Source organism: Sciurus carolinensis, chromosome 3 (genome assembly GCF_902686445.1).
Source record: "Sciurus carolinensis chromosome 3, mSciCar1.2, whole genome shotgun sequence".
NCBI lineage: Eukaryota > Metazoa > Chordata > Mammalia > Rodentia > Sciuridae > Sciurus > Sciurus carolinensis.
In genome coordinates, this window is record NC_062215.1 from 169,733,143 (window position 1) to 169,756,020 (window position 22,878).

Genomic DNA, 22,878 nt, shown 5'->3' on the forward strand with positions numbered 1-22,878 from the left:
CTCTCACTGCCCCTTACTAAGCATTTTCTCCAGATGGTTTCCTATTGCAATCTGTAGTTGCCTCCTCAAGAAACCGTCTTGTATGGAGTAAATGTGGTGAAGAGAGATGACATCTCAGAAAGCAGGGTCATACCTTGTTAAAGCATTTCTGGCTGTCATACTTGAGGTGTTTGGGGTAAATGTAAATTTGATTTTTGTATACTCTATAAGGACGGCAATGCTTTGTTGAGTCATAAATAAATTCTTCCACCTCCACTGTGGGTTCTGACTCAGCCATCACGTTGAAAGGCTTGACAGGGATAAAGGACGATGTTACACAGTCTTAAAAAATCAGAAAATAAGAGTTTGTCATTTAATATAGTTCTGTTTCAGGGAACAATATTTAACATATTTTAAAATGAACCCACTCAAACAAAAACTCCAGAATGGATATTAAGTGACGCTAGCATGAAAAATTTGTAGAATGTGGCCAGGACAGATAAACGAGTTACATATTTCATATCAACACTCAAGTCTAAAAACTGGTAAATCTTTTAGATGGATGTATAACTATTTTTTTGTCATATTTTATTTAAAAAGTAAATTTTAGATAATGACCCTCTGAATATACTAGCTAGATATTTTTAGGAGTAACCCACTGAGCTTTGCTATACTACTGTAAAATAAAGAGAAATAGGTACATGACGGAGCAAAACCTTTTCTAATGGGTTTGTTACTGCTAGCACAAGGTGGATTAATACTAATTTCTCCCTGTGGGATAATTCCGCATCAAGGGCCTGAAGGTCTCTCTCTACATTATTTGTTATGAGATATTTTATTTTTTGCTTCAATTTTTACAAACTTTTAAAATGTAACTTTGTAGGAATGGTCTAAGAACTAAGAGCTAAAAGACCATTAGGAACTTCTAAATCAAAATTTCTGTCACTAAATAATTTGGGAGCTAAAGTTGTGGTACTAAGACCTTCCCCCTTTCCTGGAAGGGAGTCTTCCTGTGTTCAGATAAAGCTCAATGATTAGGGGTGTCTACTTGGGAATCAGGTTACAATTTTTTCCAAAACTCGATTACAACATTTTTATTGTATGCTCAAATTTCTCTAATTTCCCACAATTCTTTGTGAAAGAATATTTAGTTTCTTCATTTGTTGTTTTTCTTAACTGTAGGTCATAATAGCCCTGTTTCCCAAATCAAGAAGAAATGGCTAGTTTATCCTCTGTTTTCTCATACCAATCAATATGAAAGTGATTTGGAGTCAGGGCTTATATGAGAATGTTCATTATGTTTCATGTGAAGATGATTTGTGGAAAATTACAAGAATGGAAAACTTAATAGTGCTCATGGCAATCCAGATATCCTGTGGTAATAACCCTCTCTGGTTGTGGTTCAGTATAGGAAGCCTTAATTTATTTTAAATTCTAAAACTCATTTGTAGGCTAATAGCAACCCCAGAAATTCTAATTTTTACTGACCTAAACAGGATTTTTAAACATTATATTCTGAAAAACATAGATTCTGAGTAGTAGCAGAGTCTAACAATATTTCAATTGCACTCACTGCCGGGTTACTTGGTGACCGCACATGGTGTTGAGAGGAACCCTTTGGTAGTACAGCATTGCAGAACCTGCCTCTATTCTGAGGAAGAGGCACTGGATAGAATATAAATCTTCTCCTGTGGGTTACCAATTTATTCCTATCCGAGCCTGACTTTCCTCATTTGCAACCCTCCACGGTTTTTAAGATTAAATGATATAATTTAATATCTTGTGGGGGTATTAAACCCAGATTTACATACCAGATAAATGTTATGCTACTCAGAACATAGCCTGGCCTTGTGATAGTCATTGTCTGCCTTAATGGAAAATCAGAAACCCCACATTTCTATAGCATAATGATTTGTATTTCCATAATGAGTTTTCATTTTGGAAAAAACAAAAGCCCTCAAAATCTGGTAAGCGGCCAGTTAAATAATCAGCCAACCAACCTACAAAACAAACACCACCCCCCCGCCCCCCACTGAATATTTAAAACTCTACAACTGAACCATGATGTCATCATCATACTTGGGTGCTCCAAAGGAATGTTGTCAACAGTAATGTCCAGGCTTCCAGGGATGGTCTGCATTTTGCTTATTCGGTCAGCTCTGTGAAAACACACCAGCACAGAAACACACGCGCGCGCGCACACACACACACACACACACACACACAGTATTATTTTCAATTTCAAGGAAAAAAGCAATCTACTATAATTCTGAGCTTTGAGAAGGTCAACAATGGTAGATCCTAAATAATATTGCCATGATTTCTTTTAGCTAGTTGAACTTTGGAAACTAGAATTTATGTACTATGGCAAATCTAAAAAACCATTGGGAGTAAAGCCATGCACATTCTGAAGAGTACTTCAAATTTATTTTTTCTTAACTTCAGATCACACATAAAAATGTCCGAAGAAGTACAATAGTAAGTCATCTGAATCTGCGTAAGCAACTCTCTTTCATTCTGAGAGTCAAGTCTGAGAACAAGGCTGCTCTGCCACAGTTGCTGAGAGCCTGCGTTCGCTTCACCCACACCAAGCAGGACTTCCCTGACTTGGGACTTCTGAGAACATGTCTTCCTTCTCCACCTGCCTCTGCCCATGTCTACTCCCTCCCTCTCCTAACACTGGCTCACCAACCTTCCTTCACAGTAGTATAGACCTTACTGATGACAATTGCAAGCATTGTGCCCCTCAGGAAATCTACTTTGAAATGTGGAATAATTACAGTATTGAGTCAGAGCCAGCCCTTCCCAGCTTGGAAGAGCAGACAGTAAAAATTTTTTAGGAATTTTGCCTGCCAGTTGTTAAATATAGCCAGTACTAAAATTAAACCATATTAACATTAATCAGTTATACTAAACACAAGGCGGTAGATATTCAAAACTTGTCACTTCCTAATGACTGTAGTACATGATAAGATCATCTGCGCCCTTAAGGGGCTGTATGGCAGAGATGCTATTTAATGGTGTGGACATCTCCTCCTAACCCCATGTTCAGTGACGTCCCAGGGGTAGCTTGAAGTCAACAATGGCAGGGAAATTTATACCAGAGGAATTGGACATTGGTACAAATCAGTTGTTTCCCCTAGAAAGTCTGTTGTTCAACATTTATCGGTTTACCATTGAGAATAAGTGCCTTCATAAATTGTGAGGCTTCGATGGGATAATTTAATGTCAAGTCTGCATTGTGTGTCAGGACTGCCCCCCTTCCCGCCACAGCAATAAATAACTCTCCTTGTTATTCACTGATAACATGGGGTATGTGAGAATGTGGTTTCCTCTTGTTTATATGAGAGTACCCCAAAACATTTTGCCTGTTCCTTTGCCATCTTGGTATCACTACCTTTCATGCTTCATTGCACTGGCAAAAGGGCAAAGAGGAAAAACACTCTAAAGTTTCACGTGGTGGCTGGGTAGTCATGCAAAGACCACAGTTTGGTTCTGGCCAGGAAGTTTGGTGAGCAGAGGGTCAGGAGGGCCCTCACAGGATGGCAAAGAAGTCAGACTGGTTCAGGGCCTCCTCCAAGATTTCAGTTCTCACCTTTATTTAGCTTTCTAAGGTTTATGTTTTTCCAGAATAAAAAAGAACATTGAGTAAACGTCCCCCTCCGTTAAATAGAAATATATCACCTACTGATGCTACAAAAAAAAAAAAATCAAGCTTGTTTCATAACCTCTTATTATTTTTGTTGAGGATAAACAAAATTAATTGATAGGAGATTGCTGATTCTTAAGTGGGCGAGGCAGAGGTAATATTTAGGAAGGGTATGAGAATAGTGTGAGGTTCAGGGGGCTAACAGCTTGAGATAAGTAGCTTAAAGAAAGACGTTATCTTCAGATTTTGGGGGTATGGGTATTCCCTTGAAAAATGTTGTGACTTTTATAATATCCTTCTCTGAGCAATACTTTCAGTTATCTTTTCTAAAAGTATTTGAGTGACAGAAATATTAAGATCGATTATATTTATAACAATATCATTGTTCTGTGGGGTTTTAAAATATGGTCCTAAAACTCCTTAACATTCCTCCTACCAAGAGGTGTCTGTGCTACCTTCCTTTGAACCTAGACTCTGTGACAGTTTGACAGTAAAGTATGGCAGAAGTGGCGCTGTGACAATTTTAAGGCCTGGGACTTAAATTGGCAGTGGTCATTTCCTGTCTCTGAGGATACTTGTTCTTAGAACCAAGCAACATGCCATGAGGAAGTCCAAGTGTCTCATGACAGGCTCCCATGGAAGAAGAACCAAGGACTAGAGCCACACGCACAGCTGAGCTCCCAGGCAACAGTCAGCACCAGCCACCTTGAAAGTGGATCCTCTGACCCCAGCTGACCTCTCCAAGTCCATGCCATGTATGGAAAAGACAAGCTTTCCTGCCCAGCAGAACTCAACCTTTGGACTCAGGAATAAAATATGTGATGTTATGTCAAGTCATTAAATTTTGGGTGGTTCATTATACAACTAGAGATCACTGACACAGCTCAACATTTCACTATCTTTCCATAAAATTCTGGCAAACTGACACCTGGGCACCATTTTGGACATACACGAAATCATCTGAAAAGCATCTGTCTCTGGACAAGTTTGCACATTTGAGACTCAGGTAACCATTTTGGTGAGAGAACAAATCAATGATGGCAATATGGCTGGCTAATGTTAATTTCAAGAGCAACCGAAAAATCATACCTTCTATAATCAGACACCAGTTTAAGGAGGTCCTCTGTTGAAATCTTGCTACTTTCTTGTCTATACAAAGGTGAAAATCTTGAGTCTCTGTCCACATTTCCCTGGTTGTCCTTAAATACAGATCTGAAAGAAAACAGTATTTATTTAGGTTGGCATTTGGTTATTGTTTATAGAGTTGGGATTTCAAGGTGAGTAAAGAAAGACTTGATTTGCAATGGAAGAAACTGCAAAGTTAAAAAAAAAAAGAAAATTTAGACAAAAGTTTCATTTACATTGTATTTTGTTATGTTTAGCTTCTTATTTTCAACTCATGTCTAAAGTGATAGGAGTCCATGTTACAACTTTTTTATGTTATCTCACATGTAGTAACTTCTATCAGAACTTTGGAATGTTAGTGGAGTGAGACATGGTATTTTTTTTTAATTATTTTATTTTATTTGTTCTAATTAGTTGTACATGACAGTAGAAAGCAGTGCTATTCTTTTTTTTTTTTTTTATTTCCTCATGGCATCCTAAACCTGGGACAGACAGGGCCACTTCACTTTGGGTGGAATCATTAGAATTTTCACGTAGCAGGATAGGAGTAGGGTTGTATTTGGGTGTAGAAGGTGAAAACTGGAGACATTTTTGTGGAGATAAAAGGGCCATTGACTTACCTCTGAAGACCGATACAATGGAGGCAACCCAAATCAGATTTTTGTGTTAAATGAGAGCAAGGTGACCTGAACCACTGTTTATTTTCCTTGACCCATTCCATTAGAAACACAGAGACTTTGTTAAAATGCACAAATTGCTTTTGTGCAGAGAATACAGTGTCGGACAGGGCTTGCTTCAGGAGCATGGTATGCTTAGCATCAGTGTTTTCTCTATCACACTTCATACTTTATCACATAGTATGTTGACCAAAAAAAAAAAAATTACACCCATACATAATGGCTTCTTCTTCAATGTTACAGAAATACTGAATTTTTACTTCTTTTAACTTGATAGTCTTCACCAGGATATTTTTATCTTTCTTTAAATTAACCAAATATTTCAATACACAGACTGAAATGGCCATTTAAATGGATATTAGGTCACAGGGCTTCACTGTAAAGTAACAGAAAATGGACCAGGAATTGATTGGAATGATATTTTTAGATTCTTTCGAATTGTTCTCTGGTAAGTAGAGACTGAGGGAAAATAGAAGTCTTTTCATCAAATCGCATTGGGAAGAGAGAATGAAAATATTTAAAGTTATTTTCATTTTATACAGGCCCTTTGTCAAGTGTGGGAAATGTTGAAACCAGCATTATGTATTTCAAACAGACATGAAGGGAAGTTAAACTGTGTTTGTGTAACACTGTCTTAAATGAACTAGTCATAATTTAGAAAATGAACTTCAACTACTTTTATGTATGTGAGTTGTGTAACTCAGTTTTGCTCTTATCCACACTCTGTTGTGGAAATTGCTTGCATATGTAGGGAATGGAAGGTACAGCACGGGGAGAAATTTTGTTCACAGTGACATACGACCTGCCATTGATCACTAAATACACTAACTGGCAAGAGATGAAAGAACTGACTCATTTACACAGATGGTGGTTTCAGGAAGGCTGGGACAGGTGCCTAGTTTCAACTGCTACAGTTGAGCAATGATTAGTACATTGTGACAGTCTTAGGATCGGGATACCTTGTGTATGGTTGAAGAGAACGTGTGTTTAGCTGAAGGAAAAGAAGCTTAGGTGGAGTCCTGATAGCTTCATTCATTAGCAGCATGATTAGTTGGGAAGCATAGAAAGAATGTGTGTGTGTGTGTGTGTGTGTGTGTCTATGGAAGACAAAATATAAAAGTGGTTGTTAGGCAGTTTAAAATTATTTTCAAAAATGAACTCTCTAAAGAGCTAAAAAAGACAGACATAAGGAGTCACAGTCGGATGTGCTTGATCTTTGACACTGGAAAGATTCAAATAGAGGCTGGACAAATGTCTGTTGGCAATTTTGTCAGCCTGGGAGCCTTAGGTAAGAGCTACACTGGGTACCTTCCTTAAATGTGCAGATACAGAATGTATTTTTATTTTACTCTTGATCAATTTTAAAGAAAATTCAGAAGTGCCTGTTAGTCTATTTGGAATTTGAACTGAGACAGAAGAAAAGAAATCATAAAAGAGTCTTGGCATGGATTTAGGCACCACCGATCCAGGGGCCACTGGGTGTAGACAGAGTTCCATTTACAACAAGACACACTTGTGAAGGTCAACTTTTCCTTAATAGTGAGTGTAAAACATCCAGCGTAGTATTATGTGTGCATCGCCATACTGACTCCAAGGACCAACCTTCTGCCACAAAATGGTAGTATAGTTGGTGCCAAGTATAAGAACACCCACCAGAATGATTCCAAATAAAACGCTGTTTACAGTGCTGAGCATCTGTGTGTACTGTGGCATGTGGGAAGATTACATCTGGGTGAAAATATGGTCTTAAGCAACTTTGTCAATCGTACTCTTAATGACAGTTGATTTTTAAGACCAAAATATTTCAGAGTACACTCAAAACCATACTGTGAAGTAAACTGCATTCTAGAAAATATAATAGAAAGGGAAATTAGCCAGAGAGTCAGCAGCATCAATAAGATATTGAATATGTCAGGAAGTTAGCTCATGTCAAAACAACATGAATAACACCAGGCTGCTACTGATCCTGTCAACATCTATGTGAAATAGTTTCACATTGTGAAGGTGCAATTAAAATCTTTTTTGGCTGGACCTTGCACATTTTTGCGGTTAGATAATCCAAGTTGTCTAACAAATGCTCATTGTTTAGGTTGAATAATTATTTTAATTTTAACATTTTATTAGTGCATAACAATGATACACTGTGGCATATTTGTTCAAGCACATAACATAATTTGGTCTATTTAATTCCCCAGTACATCCCCTTACCCTTTTCTCCTCCCTTGCCAAAGTCACTTCCTCAAACCTACTGGATCTCCTTTCTATTTTCACCAGATCTCTTTTTTCCTTTTCTTTCTCCATCTTTCACACACGAGAGATAACATATAACCCTTGACTTTCTAAGTCTGGTTTATTTCATTTAACATGATGCTTTCCAGTTACATCTACTTTCCTGCAAATGACATATTTTTATTCTTCTTTATGGCTGAGTAAAACTCCACTGGGTATATATACACCACATTTTCTTTATCCATTCATCTGTTGACACCTAGTCTGGGTCCATAACTTGGCTCTTATGAATTGCACTGCCCTTGACATGCATATGCATGTATCACTGTAGAATGATGACTTTAAATTTTTAGGCTAAATACTGAGAAGTGGTACAGCTGAGTCATATGTTGCTTCCATTCCTAGTCTTTTGAGGAAGTTCCATACTGATTTACATGGTAGCTGCACTAATTTATATTCCCACCAACAGTGTATAAAACTGACATACAATCTTTAAAATGATATTCCTAATCATTTTTCTCAGTTCACAGAGGTTATAAAAACATAAATCATATTTTTATACTCAGACTGGTGGTTTACACTGTTTCCCAACCTACAACCCAACCACTCATTAGCATTAATATAACATGAGCTTGTGGTTTTGCTGGCTTTCCTTTCCCAGGACTAATTACTTCAACAGTTGGCAATATGGTCAGCCTCCCCAGAAACTTCTGTCTTCCTTACGACTTTATTTTACCAGATAGTTTCAAAGTAGGATTGATGCTTCTCCCAACTTCTCAGCTTCTTTCAATAATATATAATATTTTTACTTCCTTCCTCCACATTATTCTTCACTGACCCAGATTTACCAGAACAGTGACTTACGAGGTGAATGTGATATCCACGGGTGACCTTTAATAAAAACACTGGAGTCATGTCATATAATCACAACTCCTCTTTATTGAGTACATATCTAGGCTCATTAAGTCTTGCAACAGTAAATTACTCATCTGCAATCTTTTTTGCAGATTGAAAAACTGAACAATGGAAGTAAAGACAGACCATAAGTAATTTGGCTAAGTTTACTTGGCTTACACAGAATAGGGCTGGGATTTTGAGTCCGGCTCTGTCTAGCTCTAAATGCTTGCTTCTAAAATCTCGGAACAATGCTGGATCTTTAAAATGAAAATGTGTCCATGATTATCAGCTTGCAATATTTCACTTTGCCAAGGGAGACTTTGCCTCTACTTGCCCCAATGGGTGGGATTGGAGAACATTTAGCAATATGAAAATGTTTGATTGGTGAATTATAACTAGTTATCCTTTCTTAAGAAGCTCATGAGAAATAAAAAAAAATTGAGTGTATCATGAAGGGATCAATGCATTTAAATAATATCTTTTTATGTGGAATACCCTGGCATTAGCTGTCCTTGGAAGGAAGGATAGTAAAGAAGAGGTGAAGTAATACTCATGATCGACTTTCTGCCAAACACTTGAGCATCTGAGACCATGTGCAGTGCCCACCATTTCCATTCTGTAGATGGAGACGCCAAGCCTCGAGAGGAAACGTGTCTGGAGCGACTATAAGTGCTGATCTGAGTCAGGCTCCTGAGTCTAGTCTCTTCCTCCCTTGCTAGCAGGTTGCTTTAGGGAAAATTAGTTCTTGGAGATTGCATGGGTCTATCTTAGTTTACTGCAGCTCACACTTAGACATTTTTCTCCCTTCACCTAGAGAGCCCCAATTTTAAATAATGACCTCACAACGATGACAAATATTGATGAGGTTTCGCCTTGATACACTCACCAATTTAGATCAACTGTATGACCCACAAATGCCATAACAACAGGTTTTCCTTTCCTTCTGAATTTTAAATTTACTGCCATTGTACAACTGTTACTGACTTTCAAATGAATACTTAAAAGGCTGTCATGTTTTGTAGCTCTAATTAACCTCTTTTAGTTCATTCAGTTTGTACATCGTTGACCTTTACCTTTTTATCCTTGCTAGTCTGTGCCAGATTGTTCCTCCTTTGAGAAATTCTTATACTAATAGCTATGTAAAGAGATGGAGGAGGGCAATGGTAATTGATGTTAGAGCAGATCTGAACAGCAGGTTTTGTTCTTCACGTGGAGGATGTGTCCAGGTGGATGATTCCATCGACCGTGTCCACAGGACTCAAAATTTCTATCAGAATCAATTAGTACAGATGAATTTGGCTATGCTAATCTTTACCAAAAGTCAAAGAGAGCTTTGAGACATCCAGATACAGACTTCAGCTCTATACACAGATGAAACCGTGCAGCAATTTAGGAAATTAGTGCATCCCTCTGAATTGTATGTGTATCAGACTCAGGGCTGACATAAGATTAAGGGTTTGTTAAACCAAATATACATAATAAACAAGTTATGACTTTGATCTGACAACTGCAAATAATTCACAGCACAACTGGTCATGCCCACTCTTGTACACACATCAGGACCTTCTGTTATGAGCTGTCTTGATAAGCTATCTTGTAAGATGTATCTCTGGGAAGCTGGAAATGTTTATGAAAATGACTATATTAGCATTCTTGTAGGTGTGGGTACATTAAAAATAACAGGAAAAACAAAGGTGTTTAAAACAGAAGCTTCTAATGCAGACTATAAATGAACTTCTGTTGGCTGCAATTATGAACCTACCTCACTGCCCAAGCAAATGGCATGCGGTATTTCCCCAATTTGCTGCAGAACTGCCTGTTGGATTTTAGTATCTTTTGTGCAAACTGAGAAAAAAAGAAATACAAGAAATAAAAATATTTTTTTTAGGAATGACACTTTACAAAATGTATATGTATGATAATACTAAATATTTCATATTATCTTATATTGAAACTGAGTGGACTTTTGTCTTCCTGATCCACGGATTCTACTTTAAAAAGACCCAGATGATATCCTCTGTGTTCAGGCTATTGTAGAACATTTTTCTTCCTTTTTAGTTCAGGAATTCCAAAGGGAGGAAATTCCAAATATAGAAAGTACTCTTGTCTTAGAATACCAACTCTTTTCTTCTTCTTGTTTTGACTTAAAAGACATTAAAATGTTGAATGGAAAGTGTATCAGATTTAGATTCTCAGGCTGTACTATGTCTTCTTTGATTCATACAATAGATGCCAGAAGACTTGTTCTGTAAAGGGTTTCACTAGCAACATGGTTTCTATTACAACTTCCTGACTCTGTTGCTATGGCAGAGAAGCAGCCACAGGCTGTCCATAAGTAAATGTGACTGTGTTTCAATAAAACTTTATTTTAAAAAGCAAATGGCAGACTGGAGTTAGCCCGAACACCTTAATTTGCCAAACCCTGGGTTAAGGGATTCTCACAAACACATTAAACTCTGCCCTTATTGTTGCGCTTGTTCAAATTCAATTCTTAGTATCTTTCCTTTGCATGGAAAATAGATGTTTGATATTTGTTTTTTTTTATTAAATAGTAACATTTAATTATTTTAAGAAATATGGTAATAGAAAAGAAGAAAGTAGAAAAATATCACTTGTAGGTCCACCACACAAATCACTTTCAGCATTTCCTTTTCTCTTTCCTGTTTCACTTAGGTGTTGGCATAATTTGATGTACAATTGTCTATCTTACTTTTTCACCTGGTTTGTCATCTGCATTGCTGATGTCTTAGCAAACTATATTCACTTGCTGTTGCTCAGATTACTTGTAATTTTTCATTATTGTTAACACTTTGATCCTTGGGACTAAACTTTATCCACATTTAAATTTGCTTTACCCATAAATTCTCAGAAGTCAGAAACTACTGAGCCCAAAAGATGTAAATCAAAGACATATTAAAATTTTCCTGGTGATTGTTAATGTCATTGAAAAGTGGGTATTTAAAGTCATAAAATTTATCAACTTGATAATTCAGCAAGGCAGTATGACTTCTTTCCTGACAATAATATAATTAACTGCATATGAGAAAATGACGCATTACCTTGTTGGAGTCTGGATTCTTAATATAGGGTTCAGCTCCGCTTGTGATGTTTCCCATCAGAACTTTTTCGATTTTGGCCACCAAAACGATTTCAGAATGCGGATCACTTACAGAAAATATAGCCTATGAACAAAGAAAGCAGCTAATAAACATTTAAGAAATTTGAGCCAAAGACATCTGCAAAATGCCATTTAAAAAAAGAGACAGCTTTTGGATATTTTTATTCGGGAAATTGCCCATCTCATGTGATCTAATGGTAAGAACCATAGAACAAGAATTTTCTGTCCCAAGTAAACAAAAGTGCAACCTGTTTTGGAAATTTTAGCCATTCCTCTGGAAATCCCTTGACATGAGGTTCTTCTGATTGTCTTGGAGTGACTGTGTCGATGTTCCCATTTTCCAAAGCCAGGGAAGCCCCTGAGAGCATCTGTCTGACAATAGCATGGTTTAGATCCACGTGAAAATCAGCAGAAATCTTTCTGCTGTCTCTGAGGTCATAAAGTGCCACACTCACAAAGAAAGGCTCAATCTGCATGAAAAAGGAAGAACAGATGGTTTTGACAGAAAATCATCACCCAGGCAACAGCCTCTCTGGCACATCCATTAACAAAGCAGTAGATAAAACACATGCAGACAGCAAGGTCCCCTTTGCTCAGAGAGAAGTACCCAGGGTCCTTGCTTCCAGCTGCCGCCTAAGACCCAGGACTGGTTTTCACTCATCTCTCCACTCTAGTTTTCCCACCTATTGTTCTCTGCCACATACGGAACTACAATGCATGGTTTGCCTTACAAATCCTTTCAGTCGTTTTTCCTACACGGTCAGGAAATACCTGTTGCCTCAGTTACTCCAGGCTTTGGTAATCTGTAATGGAATCCTGGAAGGTTGACTGCATTGAGAAACATTTCACTAGTCCAACCACTTCTCACAGGTTTTTATAACAGCTTGATAGATTGATAATAATAGCTAGCTCTTATGGTTTGAATATGTGCCCCCTCCCTGCAAAAAAAGCTCATGTTAGGCAATGGAGCAATGTTCAGAAACAAAATGATTAGATTATCATCCCATTTGATTTATTAGTAATTTCAATGGATTACTGGGTGATAACTATAGGTAGGTGGGACTTGGCTAGAGGAAGTAGGTCCTGGGGGCTCAGCCCTTGGGGATTATATTTCATCCCTGGTTCCTATACTGTCTCTGTTTCCTGTCAAGTGCTTTCCTCTGCCATGCCTTTCTACCATGATATTTGGCCTCATCTCGGGCCCAGAGTGATGGAGGGGACCAGCTACAGACTGAAGCTCTGAAACCATGATCCCAAATAAGCATTTCCTCCTCCGAGTTGTTCTTGTCAGGTATTTTGGTCACAGTGATGAAAAGTCAACTAACACACCAACCTTTATTAAGCATCTACTATCTGCTTACTGCTGTTCCAGGCACATCCCACACACTGGTTAACAAACTATATATTAAAATTCAGTGTGATAAGTAATTAGGTGAGTCTCAGGTTGTAAAGGAGCCTGTTGTCAGAGAAGGCAGAAAGTTTCCTCAAAGGAGTAATCTTAGTTGAGTTTTTAAAAATAGAACCAAGATGGCTGACTAGAGGGAGGCTGCGTTCCTTGTCGCTCCGTAACTCCGGTTTCAAGCAGAGGATATCTGTTTCTTGGTGAGGCAGTTTTTGCTGCTTATCGATCCCCTGCTGTTTACCCCGTTTGTCTGCTGTGATCACCTGCAGTCTGCCAGCATATCGACGCGTTTTTTGAGTGCAGATTGCTCACTGTCAGGCGTCTATCATCCGCCATTTGCCTGCCTCTCGCCTGTCCATCGCCTGCCTTACACCTATCCATCACCCAACGCTCGAGGTTCACCTCCCGATCATCCGACAACAGTCAGCAAACTGATCACCAACCACCAGTGGAGCGCCAGCTGCCTGCTGTTGCCTGGAAATTCACTGTTACAGTACCTGCAGGTTTAATTACACGCGGCTGTTGCCATTTTGAGACAACAGTCAGACCTGTAGGACCCCTGGCCTGACTGAGCCCCATCTCCAGGATCCCTCAGCCCGACCGATCACTCCCTGCCTCTGGGGCCCTCACATCGACTGACTGCTCCCTGCCACCAGGACCCCCAGACCAACTGACTGCGCCCTATCACCGGGACCCCAGACCGACTGCACCTGGCCTCCAGGATCCCACAACCACACCAAACACACCCGTCGTCCAGGACTCCTGCCTGACCAACCGCATCCTGTCTCCAGGACCTCCTGCTGACCACGGCCACACCCTGAGCTGCAGCTCCCCATTTGCCAACACATTTGGAAGCCAGAGTGGCCATCTTGGATAATCCTGGAAGCCGTAGCTCTGATCTTTAGGTGGGGCAAATCCCATCCTGAGTTTTTAAAAATAGTCATTGAGCTGGGTGAGGTGGTGCATGCCTGTAATCCCAGTGACTTTGGAGACTGAGACAGGAGGATAGTGAGTTTAAAGCAACAGCTAAGCAACTCAGTGAGATACTGTCTCTAAGTAAAATACAAAATAGGGCTTGGGATGTGGCTCAGTGGCCAAGTGACCCTGAGTTCAATCCCCAGTACCAAAAAACACAGCAAAACAAAACAAAAAAACCCAGATATTGACAATTTTCCCCCTTATTTTGAAAGTTTATTGAATCAAATGCATGTAGTGCCAACCTTGATCTTCTGGTTATGCTGATATCTGCTAGTTTTCTTCTTTGTAAAGTCACCATTTTCCCCTCATTAAATGATTGACATTTGTGGAAATATATTCTGAGATTACTCCCAATGTCTCATCAAACCATTTATCCACCTGTCTCATCCTCCACTGGTAACTCTTACAACAGCCACCAACAGCCACCATGAACCAACAAGGAACCAACAGCCACCATGTGGCTACCAATGGTGATTTTCCAGTGCCATCTTTCTTTCTACATGTGCTCAGTAATGTAAAGATGAGCTTTTCCTTCTTCCTCATTTTTATTCATTTATTTATTTATATAAGTATAGACTCATAGATTAATATTTTATTCAACAAGTTTTAATCTCTTATGATCATTATTTATAGTGGTGTTCAAATTGCCCCAGATTTGGTTACAGATACCCCTTCAAAGTAGCTACTAAGAATTTTGGCAGGTCCACTTAAGATTTTTAGGACCTTTTTACCCAACAAAATATTCCAGACTCATCCAATACTTTTGCCCAAGATATTTCTCAGTATCTTGTTCTTTTTTATGAGGGTGACATTTAGAAACCAAGATCTGGTGCTTGTGCTCTTTGTCACTGGGATATTATTACTCCTGGGCCCTCTCATTACGTGAAGGTAATACATACACACACACAAGCACACACACAATTAACAATACTTGACTACTTCTCTATTTCTTCATCTCCATTTGTCTATGAATATTTGTTAAAAACTAATACATTCATTTCTAATTCAAATACTCTGGGGTTCCTTTTAACCTTCCTATTTTCCACATCTATACTTATATCCTTCAATAGTAAGATATCTGGATTTCATTGTTATTAATATATTTACTTATTTTTAAATACATACTCATGCTGGGGACCTTGTTAAATGCTTAATGAGTATCTTTTGTCCTTTGAAATCTAGTAACATGAGTAGTTAATAACAGAGATACTGTACCGATTCCTAAATAATAGCAGTACTTTCCAGTTCCCTTACTGTTAGAAAAATATATGCACATATAAAGTAAAATTCAACAAATTGTTTAAAAATAATTACAAAGTAAATGCTTTATATTTTGCTAATTTAATTTAATTTTAAAAATCCCCTTGGTTTGTGGTAGTGGTACTATTCTAAGAGATGAATAAAAAAATTAAAGTAACTCAGGTAGCTAAGAACTCAAAACACTTTAAAGGTCAAAGAATAAAATCCTTATTATTTTTCCTAAATTGTTGCATTTTGATTTTCATTTCTTTTAGTGAATGGAAATAAATCACCTACTTTGATAACCCATCAGAAATTAAAGTTCATGCGATGATTCATTTTTTTCTCCCAATTCACTTTTTCAATATAAATGTCAAATTTTACTTTCTGAATCACTGGCTTTTCAATGCAGTTTTGTTTAACAAAGCACCTTTAAAACCTAAAAAATTAAGTCATAGGTTGCTTGGTTTTAGAATTCTTTGCTCTTCTTAAAAATTCAAGATCCTAGAATTTTAAATGCAGCTCTGCTGTGAAGCAGTTTTATTAGTCCAGATTTTTGGAACCAATTCCTATTTTCAAAGAAATATTTTACACCATAAAATCATCAACTTGAATTTGGTTTTCGATTTACTGTCTACAAAATTACATGATGTCAAATATTGTTTCCTCTTCATGATCATGTTCTTTCAGGGAGTCTTTAGATGCTCATTCATTAAATATAGTAGTTGGCTCTTCAGCAAGATGGAGAAATGTTTCAATTAATTTAAAACATGCTCATTAAAATGAGAGCAATGAGTTTTAAAAGAGTTACATTAATAAAAGAATGTTTAATATGTATACAAAGATTTTAAAAACAATGTCATTAAATGACAAATGTGTTTTTAGAGTGAGACTGTTTCATTATTGTTTTCTGTGTCACTGTTTACTAGCACAGTGAAATTTTGATAAAAGTAATTTCCTATTTTTTTTTAACATTTGTATCAACTGTAACATGAATGAAAAACAAACATATAAAACGGTCTAAATCAGCTTAACCTTTTGGCCTGGCAGATAGGAAAGGGCATAATAAAACCATTCTCTTAACTTGGGTCTCATCCTTGCCTGGTGAGTCTGGCCTGAATACAAACACTTAGCTTCTGAATAGGAGTCTTATCGTATAAAGGAATCCACGTGGAAGGAGTCATATGCCCTTGGCACTGGAAAGAAAAGTCCATTAGCTTTGATTTTTAGTTTCTAAATGGGATTTTGAAATTGTACCTAAAGATGTGCTGAGTCAAAAAAACCATCTATTTTTATTTAAAATAGTGAGTAGGTGACATTATGATTGGGGTTAAATTTTCTTGAAATTTCCAAATAATTTCAAGGACCAAGTTTTCTAGGATTTTAAAAATCCTACATGAAGGTCTGATTATTTCACCTAACATGTTTTACTACATGGAAATAAATTGCACTTACTACTGTCCCCCCATCCCTATTTTATGCCATTATTTAATTAGACTTCTCTTTGACTTCAGGCAGCCCAACTTTGGGACCATTCTGTATCACTGACTCATTCTTTCTTGGCCTAGACCCCCTCTTCCATGGTTTATCTTATTCTGATAACTACTCCTTCTTAGTTTTCTTTGACCACTTTCCTGTTCATCCTTTAAATTTTTCGTCCCTGGTTCCTTCTCTATGTACACAGAAATCCCTAGAAGTTCCCCCCAGGTCACTACCTGGACTAGACTTTCAAATTTATATCTCCATTCGTAACCAGTCCTGAGTTCCAAACCTGCCCTTAAATCTGCCTGACACCCATCTCTATATGACTGTTTATTAGGCCATCATGGCGTCTTTGACCCATATCCTCTACATCAGTTCTTACTCTAGTCTTGTTATCTTAGGAAGTAGTGCCATCAGGCTTAGAAATGTCCAAAGCAAAAACCAGGGCTTGCCCTTGTGATGGCCCTTTCCCTAATCCTGCATATCCAATACAGCAGGAAAATCCGCCAGTTCAGTCTACAAGATACCCGTCAAATGTGCCCATTTCACTCCTTCCTTGCCGGCCCTCAGTCCGGCACACAATAAGCATTGGTAGTGGTCTTCACACTGGTCTCTTTGAACAACTCCTATTTCCTCCAACCCATTCTTCTGATGGGGTCTTTTAAAAGTGCAAATCAGACCACACCATTTTAAAGTGCTATAAATCCACTCTTGTTTAGGATAAATCTGAATTTTCCACTCTGGCTTATGAGACCCTAAACTGACTTTACCTACACCTATTTCTTACTGTTCCTCCCCTTTCATCTTGGTTAGTCTCCACCACCCCATCTGCTTTCAGTTCCTTGAACCTGCTAAGACCTACGTGTCTCAGGGCACTTACGCTTGTTCTTTCTCCTGCCTAGAATGTTCTCCCCAACCTGCCTTTTAATCCCTTTCTACCTGGAGACCTCTGTTCAGGTGCCACTTCCCCAGAGAGGCTTCCATGACCACCTATCTACGGGAGTCCCTGCTCCCAGTCCTCTGCATCACACCTCTCCATATAGATACATAAAAAACTTTGCACAGGGCACATGACTTCTTGATTTGTTTCTTTTGACTCTCTATCCTTTCTAAAAAAGAATCTGATCTTCAAGAGACTGGGAACCTTGTTTATCTTCTTCACTGTTGTCCTCCCAGTAGTTAGAATAAGTCTGGCTCATGGTAGGATCACCTAGTATTTTTTGAAGAATGAATAAACTTGACTTCAATGACTGTCATTTTTAATCATGCCTAGCACACAGTTAAAGTTATAAATCACGAAGAAACTTCATTTTGGGGCTAGATTTTTACTGGTGATATAATTTCAATTTAGCTTATTCATCAAGAGTCTTACATGTAACGTGAAAATATCACTGTCTTGTGTGCATAGTTTTGTAAATTTCAAAGTCATTTTCTATACATTTACATAACAATAAATCTTTTATTGTTATTTAGTGCTTCCTGTGCACCAAGTACTATGGACTCTCCATATATTACCTCATTTAATGTCCACGTTACTGTTGTCAACCCCGTTTACACAGAGAAAGCTGAGGGTGAGCAACTTGCCCAGGGTAGCACGACTCCTAAGTCAGCAAGCCAGGCCGTCTGATTGAAGGGTTGCACATCTCGCGTGGGAGGTCTATAGCACCTAACCTATGCTGCTGCCTCACCAGGGATAGGAGGCCCCAACAGCACTGCTGAGGGGCTAAAGACACAGGGTGAGTAGGTGTCGAAGAAAAATTTCTGGAAAGAGTTAATTCTATCTGCCAACCACTCTCTGGCACAACTAAGGCTAGGTCCACTGGATCGTGAACAGAGGAAGCCATGGGAAGGAGCACACCCACTTTCCAATGAACGCTCACTGCTCTTCCTGCCTCCTAAAGTACTTGTGCTAGTATCAGGATCTGGAGGTACGTTTTCTTCTTCGGGGTGAAAGATGACAGTCGAGTAATGAGTTATTAGAAATCAGAACAGAATGTATGAAAAAGAATGAAAGGAAATATACCAAAATGTAAACTCTGACGAATACTGATGGTAGGATCACAAGCAATTTTTGTTTTCTTCTTTACACTTGAACATTCAATAGTGTTTATACTCATAAAGAGCTGCCTTCCCACATGTACACTGACAGTTGGTCTAGAATTGTCCACTGGAATATTAATAAAAATTCTCAAGAGGGTTCGCTTCATAGAAGCAGGATTGTATATGGATTTAAGGAGCACTATGTTGTCTCCAAATATCAGTGAAGCACCTTCATAAATTTTGCTGCTTGCATGCACCATCTGCACTATTATTTATTTAATATTTATCTAATACTATTTAACCTGATTTGCTAGTTAGCCTTATTCTAACGAAAAATACTGTGAAATCCCAGAGTTGATTTACTAGCTTTGTTTTTTTAATCTCTGAAATCTAAATGAAAATAAATATATAAAATAAATATATAAAAAAATTAATAAATATATAAAAAATTAAAATATCAGTTTAAAAGGCATCTCAAGTACCACTAAGAGGATACAAACACCACCTTGGGAAACTCTGAAGTACAGTGCTGATTTCATGGAAAGAATCCCCAAAGCACCATCCCTTTGATGCTTCTTCTTTATGTTAAAGGAAAAGTTCTACGGCTGCACATGGACATTCCACTCCACAACTTCGATACTTTTGTAAGGTGGGAAATACCCTTAGTCACGTTCCCTAGCGCACTAAATATGAAATCAGTGCCTGAATTAGGGGAGTAGAAACATCTTGACTAGGGGTGGGTAATGTTGGCTGACTGGCATATGATGTAACAGAGAGAAACTTACATTTGTTATTGGATCATTTTCATTCTCTGTAACACATCCCTGAAGATTTAAGTTGAGAGCTTTACAAATGATCATGATCCTCTTGGCAGCTTTCTCTTCGAAGGGTTTGATCACATACTCAGGTTCTAAAAGATCCTTTTTTTGAAGTTTTAAGGTCTGAAAAAATTGCCCAAAGTTGTATTTACTACTCATCATTAAAAAAAAAAAAATTCTACATTCAAATCCCCAGTTTTTGCATCAAGAGGTCAGGGTTATGCTCAGAAAGAATTCCAACTTACATCTATATCCGGATCCAGGGAGAACAGACTCAGCCTTTCTAGGTTCCGGGTTGTTTTGACAGACTCTTCAGTTTCTGTGAGGTACTATGGAGAAAAATCACGTTAGTCCTTGGCATCCAAGTGTCCAGCGGCATCCCCAGCCACATCCCCAAGGTTAACAAGCATCCCTGTGTTATCACTGTTTTAATGTCATCCAATAATACAAGATAAGTCTTGTAAAAACATGCTTTTGTTTTTGAGAGCCGCGTTCCCTTTAAGCGAACACTTAGATTAATGAAAAGTTCTGAATGCCTTCCTTAGTCTAAATCTTAAAAGAAAGCATTTCCATTTTTCCTGTGAAAGTCATAAATAATAAGTAGCAATCACAAGGATAACTTTATTACTTTTTGGAAGTCTGGGTGTAGGCTGTTCTCTGAAGACTCTGTTTCCTCTGGTGTACATTCACAGGTTGCAGAATTATCCAGCGGATCTTGAAAAGATACACCGAGACAGGGTTTTAAATAGCATTCCCAAATCATACCTTTTTACACCTGTGACCTATGAAACTGGGTTAGACTCAAGAACTTAGAGAGGCCTTGGTGAGTTAAGCCTTCATTTTGTCCTGTCTCCAGTAGCTATCCTGTTATGCCATCAGGGGCTGGAAATCAGACTCCTTGAAGATCACTCTGGGATTCTTGTCAAGATGCCTTCCTATGCTGGTAAGAACTTTCCTTAAGATGCTACATGCACCCTTCCTTGGAGTGATCTTGACTTGCTTCAACAATGCATACTAGAGTTTTCTTATATATGTATATATTTTCTTTTTGTATATGTGTGTATATATTTTTGTATATATTCTTGATAATTCTCATTCTCAATACATCAGTCTGGAACCTATCTTCTAGCTTCAGTTACTTTAGCTCTGTGGGACCCTGTAAACATTAGTACTCTAATTATTATTAAGTAAGTAATACTCTGACGTAGAGAAGCTGTGTTAAAATCACCAATAATTTTCTTCCTTATTATCTCATGAGGCTTTCAATTTATAGCATGTGATACTTAAGACTACTAGACTTTACAGAGGATTTGTTTTTTAATCTACTGAGGTGCTTTGTGAAATGTCTCAAAATCATTTTCTCTTGGGAGCAGTAACTGACTCTGTGGGTCAGAAACTTGCCTCTCACACAGCTGTGAGTTTGCTGTCTATCCTTTTCCCCTTTCTTTCCTCTTTCTTGTTTTCTTCTCTTTGCCTACAATGCATTAGAATCTTATGAGGGAATTAGGCTGGGCAGAAGAAATTTTTTTTTATCTTAAACAAATTTCTTATTACCACATATAGTGTTGAAACTTTCACATATAAGCTCATCTCAATAGGGTTGAAAAACCATAAATGAAAGATACATTTTAACTAAGAGGAAGTAAAGCTTATTTTCCCTTTCAGAGAATAACATTTACTAAGAAAACACATAAACTGCCTCCTATAAGGTAACCTTCCATCAGACCTGGGTATACTTCTTGATGCTGCTGACAAATCACTCCCAACATTATTTTCTGGATGACAGCCTCAAATCATTTCCAGTCAACTCAAAATCATACCTATAAGAGGTGACCACATTCTCAGGGAAAGCAATGATTTAGAGGTGATTTATTAGTAGTGCAAACAGCTCAGGGATGTGTGAGCTAGAACTGACAGCTACCACCTCCGCTCCTGCTTTCAATGAACCGAAATCACAGGTCAGAGGAAGGAAGATGGTTTCCTGAGCGCTCACCCAGCCCCAGGTCTGTGAGCTCTGTGCTCCTCCTTCCTTGCAGGGGCCCCTCAGGGCTGATCTGCAGGATGCGGTTGAGGGTGTGAATCCACTCATCCATGTCCGACTCTGTTTCGGCAGCCAGCACAAAATAGGTCAGATCATTCATTTTCAATTCGAAGGCATATTTTCTTAGTCGGTTATTCTGTGGTATAAAAGAAAGAAAGGCCCAAATGAGAAGTCTTAGGGAGTGAGAGACATTTTCTGTGTGGTTGGGATTTCAAAGTCTTTCTGTACAGGTGAGCAACAAAGAAAACCTTCAAGACGGGACAGAATTTCAGAGAGTCCCACATAATTTGGTTTCTTCTCAGTATATTTGTACTAAGAAACATTTCATTCAGGTGTTGTGGATTGGGTGGGTATGTTGACTCAAAGGTTTCATCTTCAGGCATGAGGGTGACTACGTTCCAACCTTCAAAGAACTGCTTTGAGCTTCTGCCTCCACGTTCAGCTTGGGTTCTGTCTGTGACTCACTGCTGTTGGGCGTCTGACCTCATCACATCCAGAGGCACCTGCCAAGTCACTGACAAACTCTATGCTGCCACAGAAAACCAAGTGGCATTTCTTTCTTCCTGTCTTTCTTGATCTTAAACAGAAGTGGCCTGGTGGCTACCTCCTCCTCCTTGAAGTGCCCCTTTCCCTGCCCCCCATGACCACATTCTCTTCTGGCTTTGTTTCCACCCCCTCAGTCACCACTGTCCACTCTGTGCTGCTGGCTCTTCCTTCTCTTCATGACTTCTAAAGACCGTCCCCGCTCTACCTTGTCCTGCCTTCTGTCTCAGTCCAGTGGCTTCGAAGGGCATCCCCCGGCAATGACAGCTCAGTTCTGCCCCTGGTTCTGGCTTTCCCACCCGTCTCCAGGAGCTCTGTAGCTTGACATCTCTGTTTGCCTTTCGTGACTAATCCAGAAAGCCGTGATCTGGTTCCCTGAATGTGCTTCTGATACGTACTTCTTATTACCACAGGATCTGAAAAAGTTCCCCCTCCCTGAAAATCCCCTAAACCCAGAGAGCCTGGTGTTTCCCCTATGTACTTTCCTGACTCGAATTCACTCTTCACACCTAAACTAAAAACCTTCCTCAATTTCCCAGCTTTGGACAAGGGGACAAAGGTTCTTGTCCTTCTGAACACTCATATTAATTCCGATTATATGCTTATTCAATTTTCTTTGTTTGCTTGTCTCCTTCAAAGCTACCTCCATAAGGCTGGGTCA

General features: G+C 38.6%; 1 protein-coding gene across 11 annotated transcripts in view; it reads right to left on the bottom strand.

Moving 5' to 3' along the window:
- Dock10 (dedicator of cytokinesis 10) overlaps window positions 1-22,878 on the bottom strand; it is a 231,562-nt gene that overhangs the window by 66,183 nt on the left and 142,501 nt on the right. For all 11 annotated transcript variants that reach the window (XM_047543079.1, XM_047543080.1, XM_047543078.1 and 8 more), the window contains exons 8-17: window positions 21,627-21,810; window positions 20,262-20,347; window positions 19,879-19,962; window positions 19,601-19,756; window positions 11,923-12,144; window positions 11,616-11,738; window positions 10,319-10,401; window positions 4,718-4,840; window positions 2,059-2,138; window positions 134-321 (exon numbers count right to left, since the gene is read on the bottom strand). In XM_047543079.1, coding sequence (XP_047399035.1) covers window positions 134-321; window positions 2,059-2,138; window positions 4,718-4,840; window positions 10,319-10,401; window positions 11,616-11,738; window positions 11,923-12,144; window positions 19,601-19,756; window positions 19,879-19,962; window positions 20,262-20,347; window positions 21,627-21,810 — 1,329 coding nt within the window. The remainder of the gene's footprint in view (window positions 1-133; window positions 322-2,058; window positions 2,139-4,717; window positions 4,841-10,318; window positions 10,402-11,615; window positions 11,739-11,922; window positions 12,145-19,600; window positions 19,757-19,878; window positions 19,963-20,261; window positions 20,348-21,626; window positions 21,811-22,878) is intronic.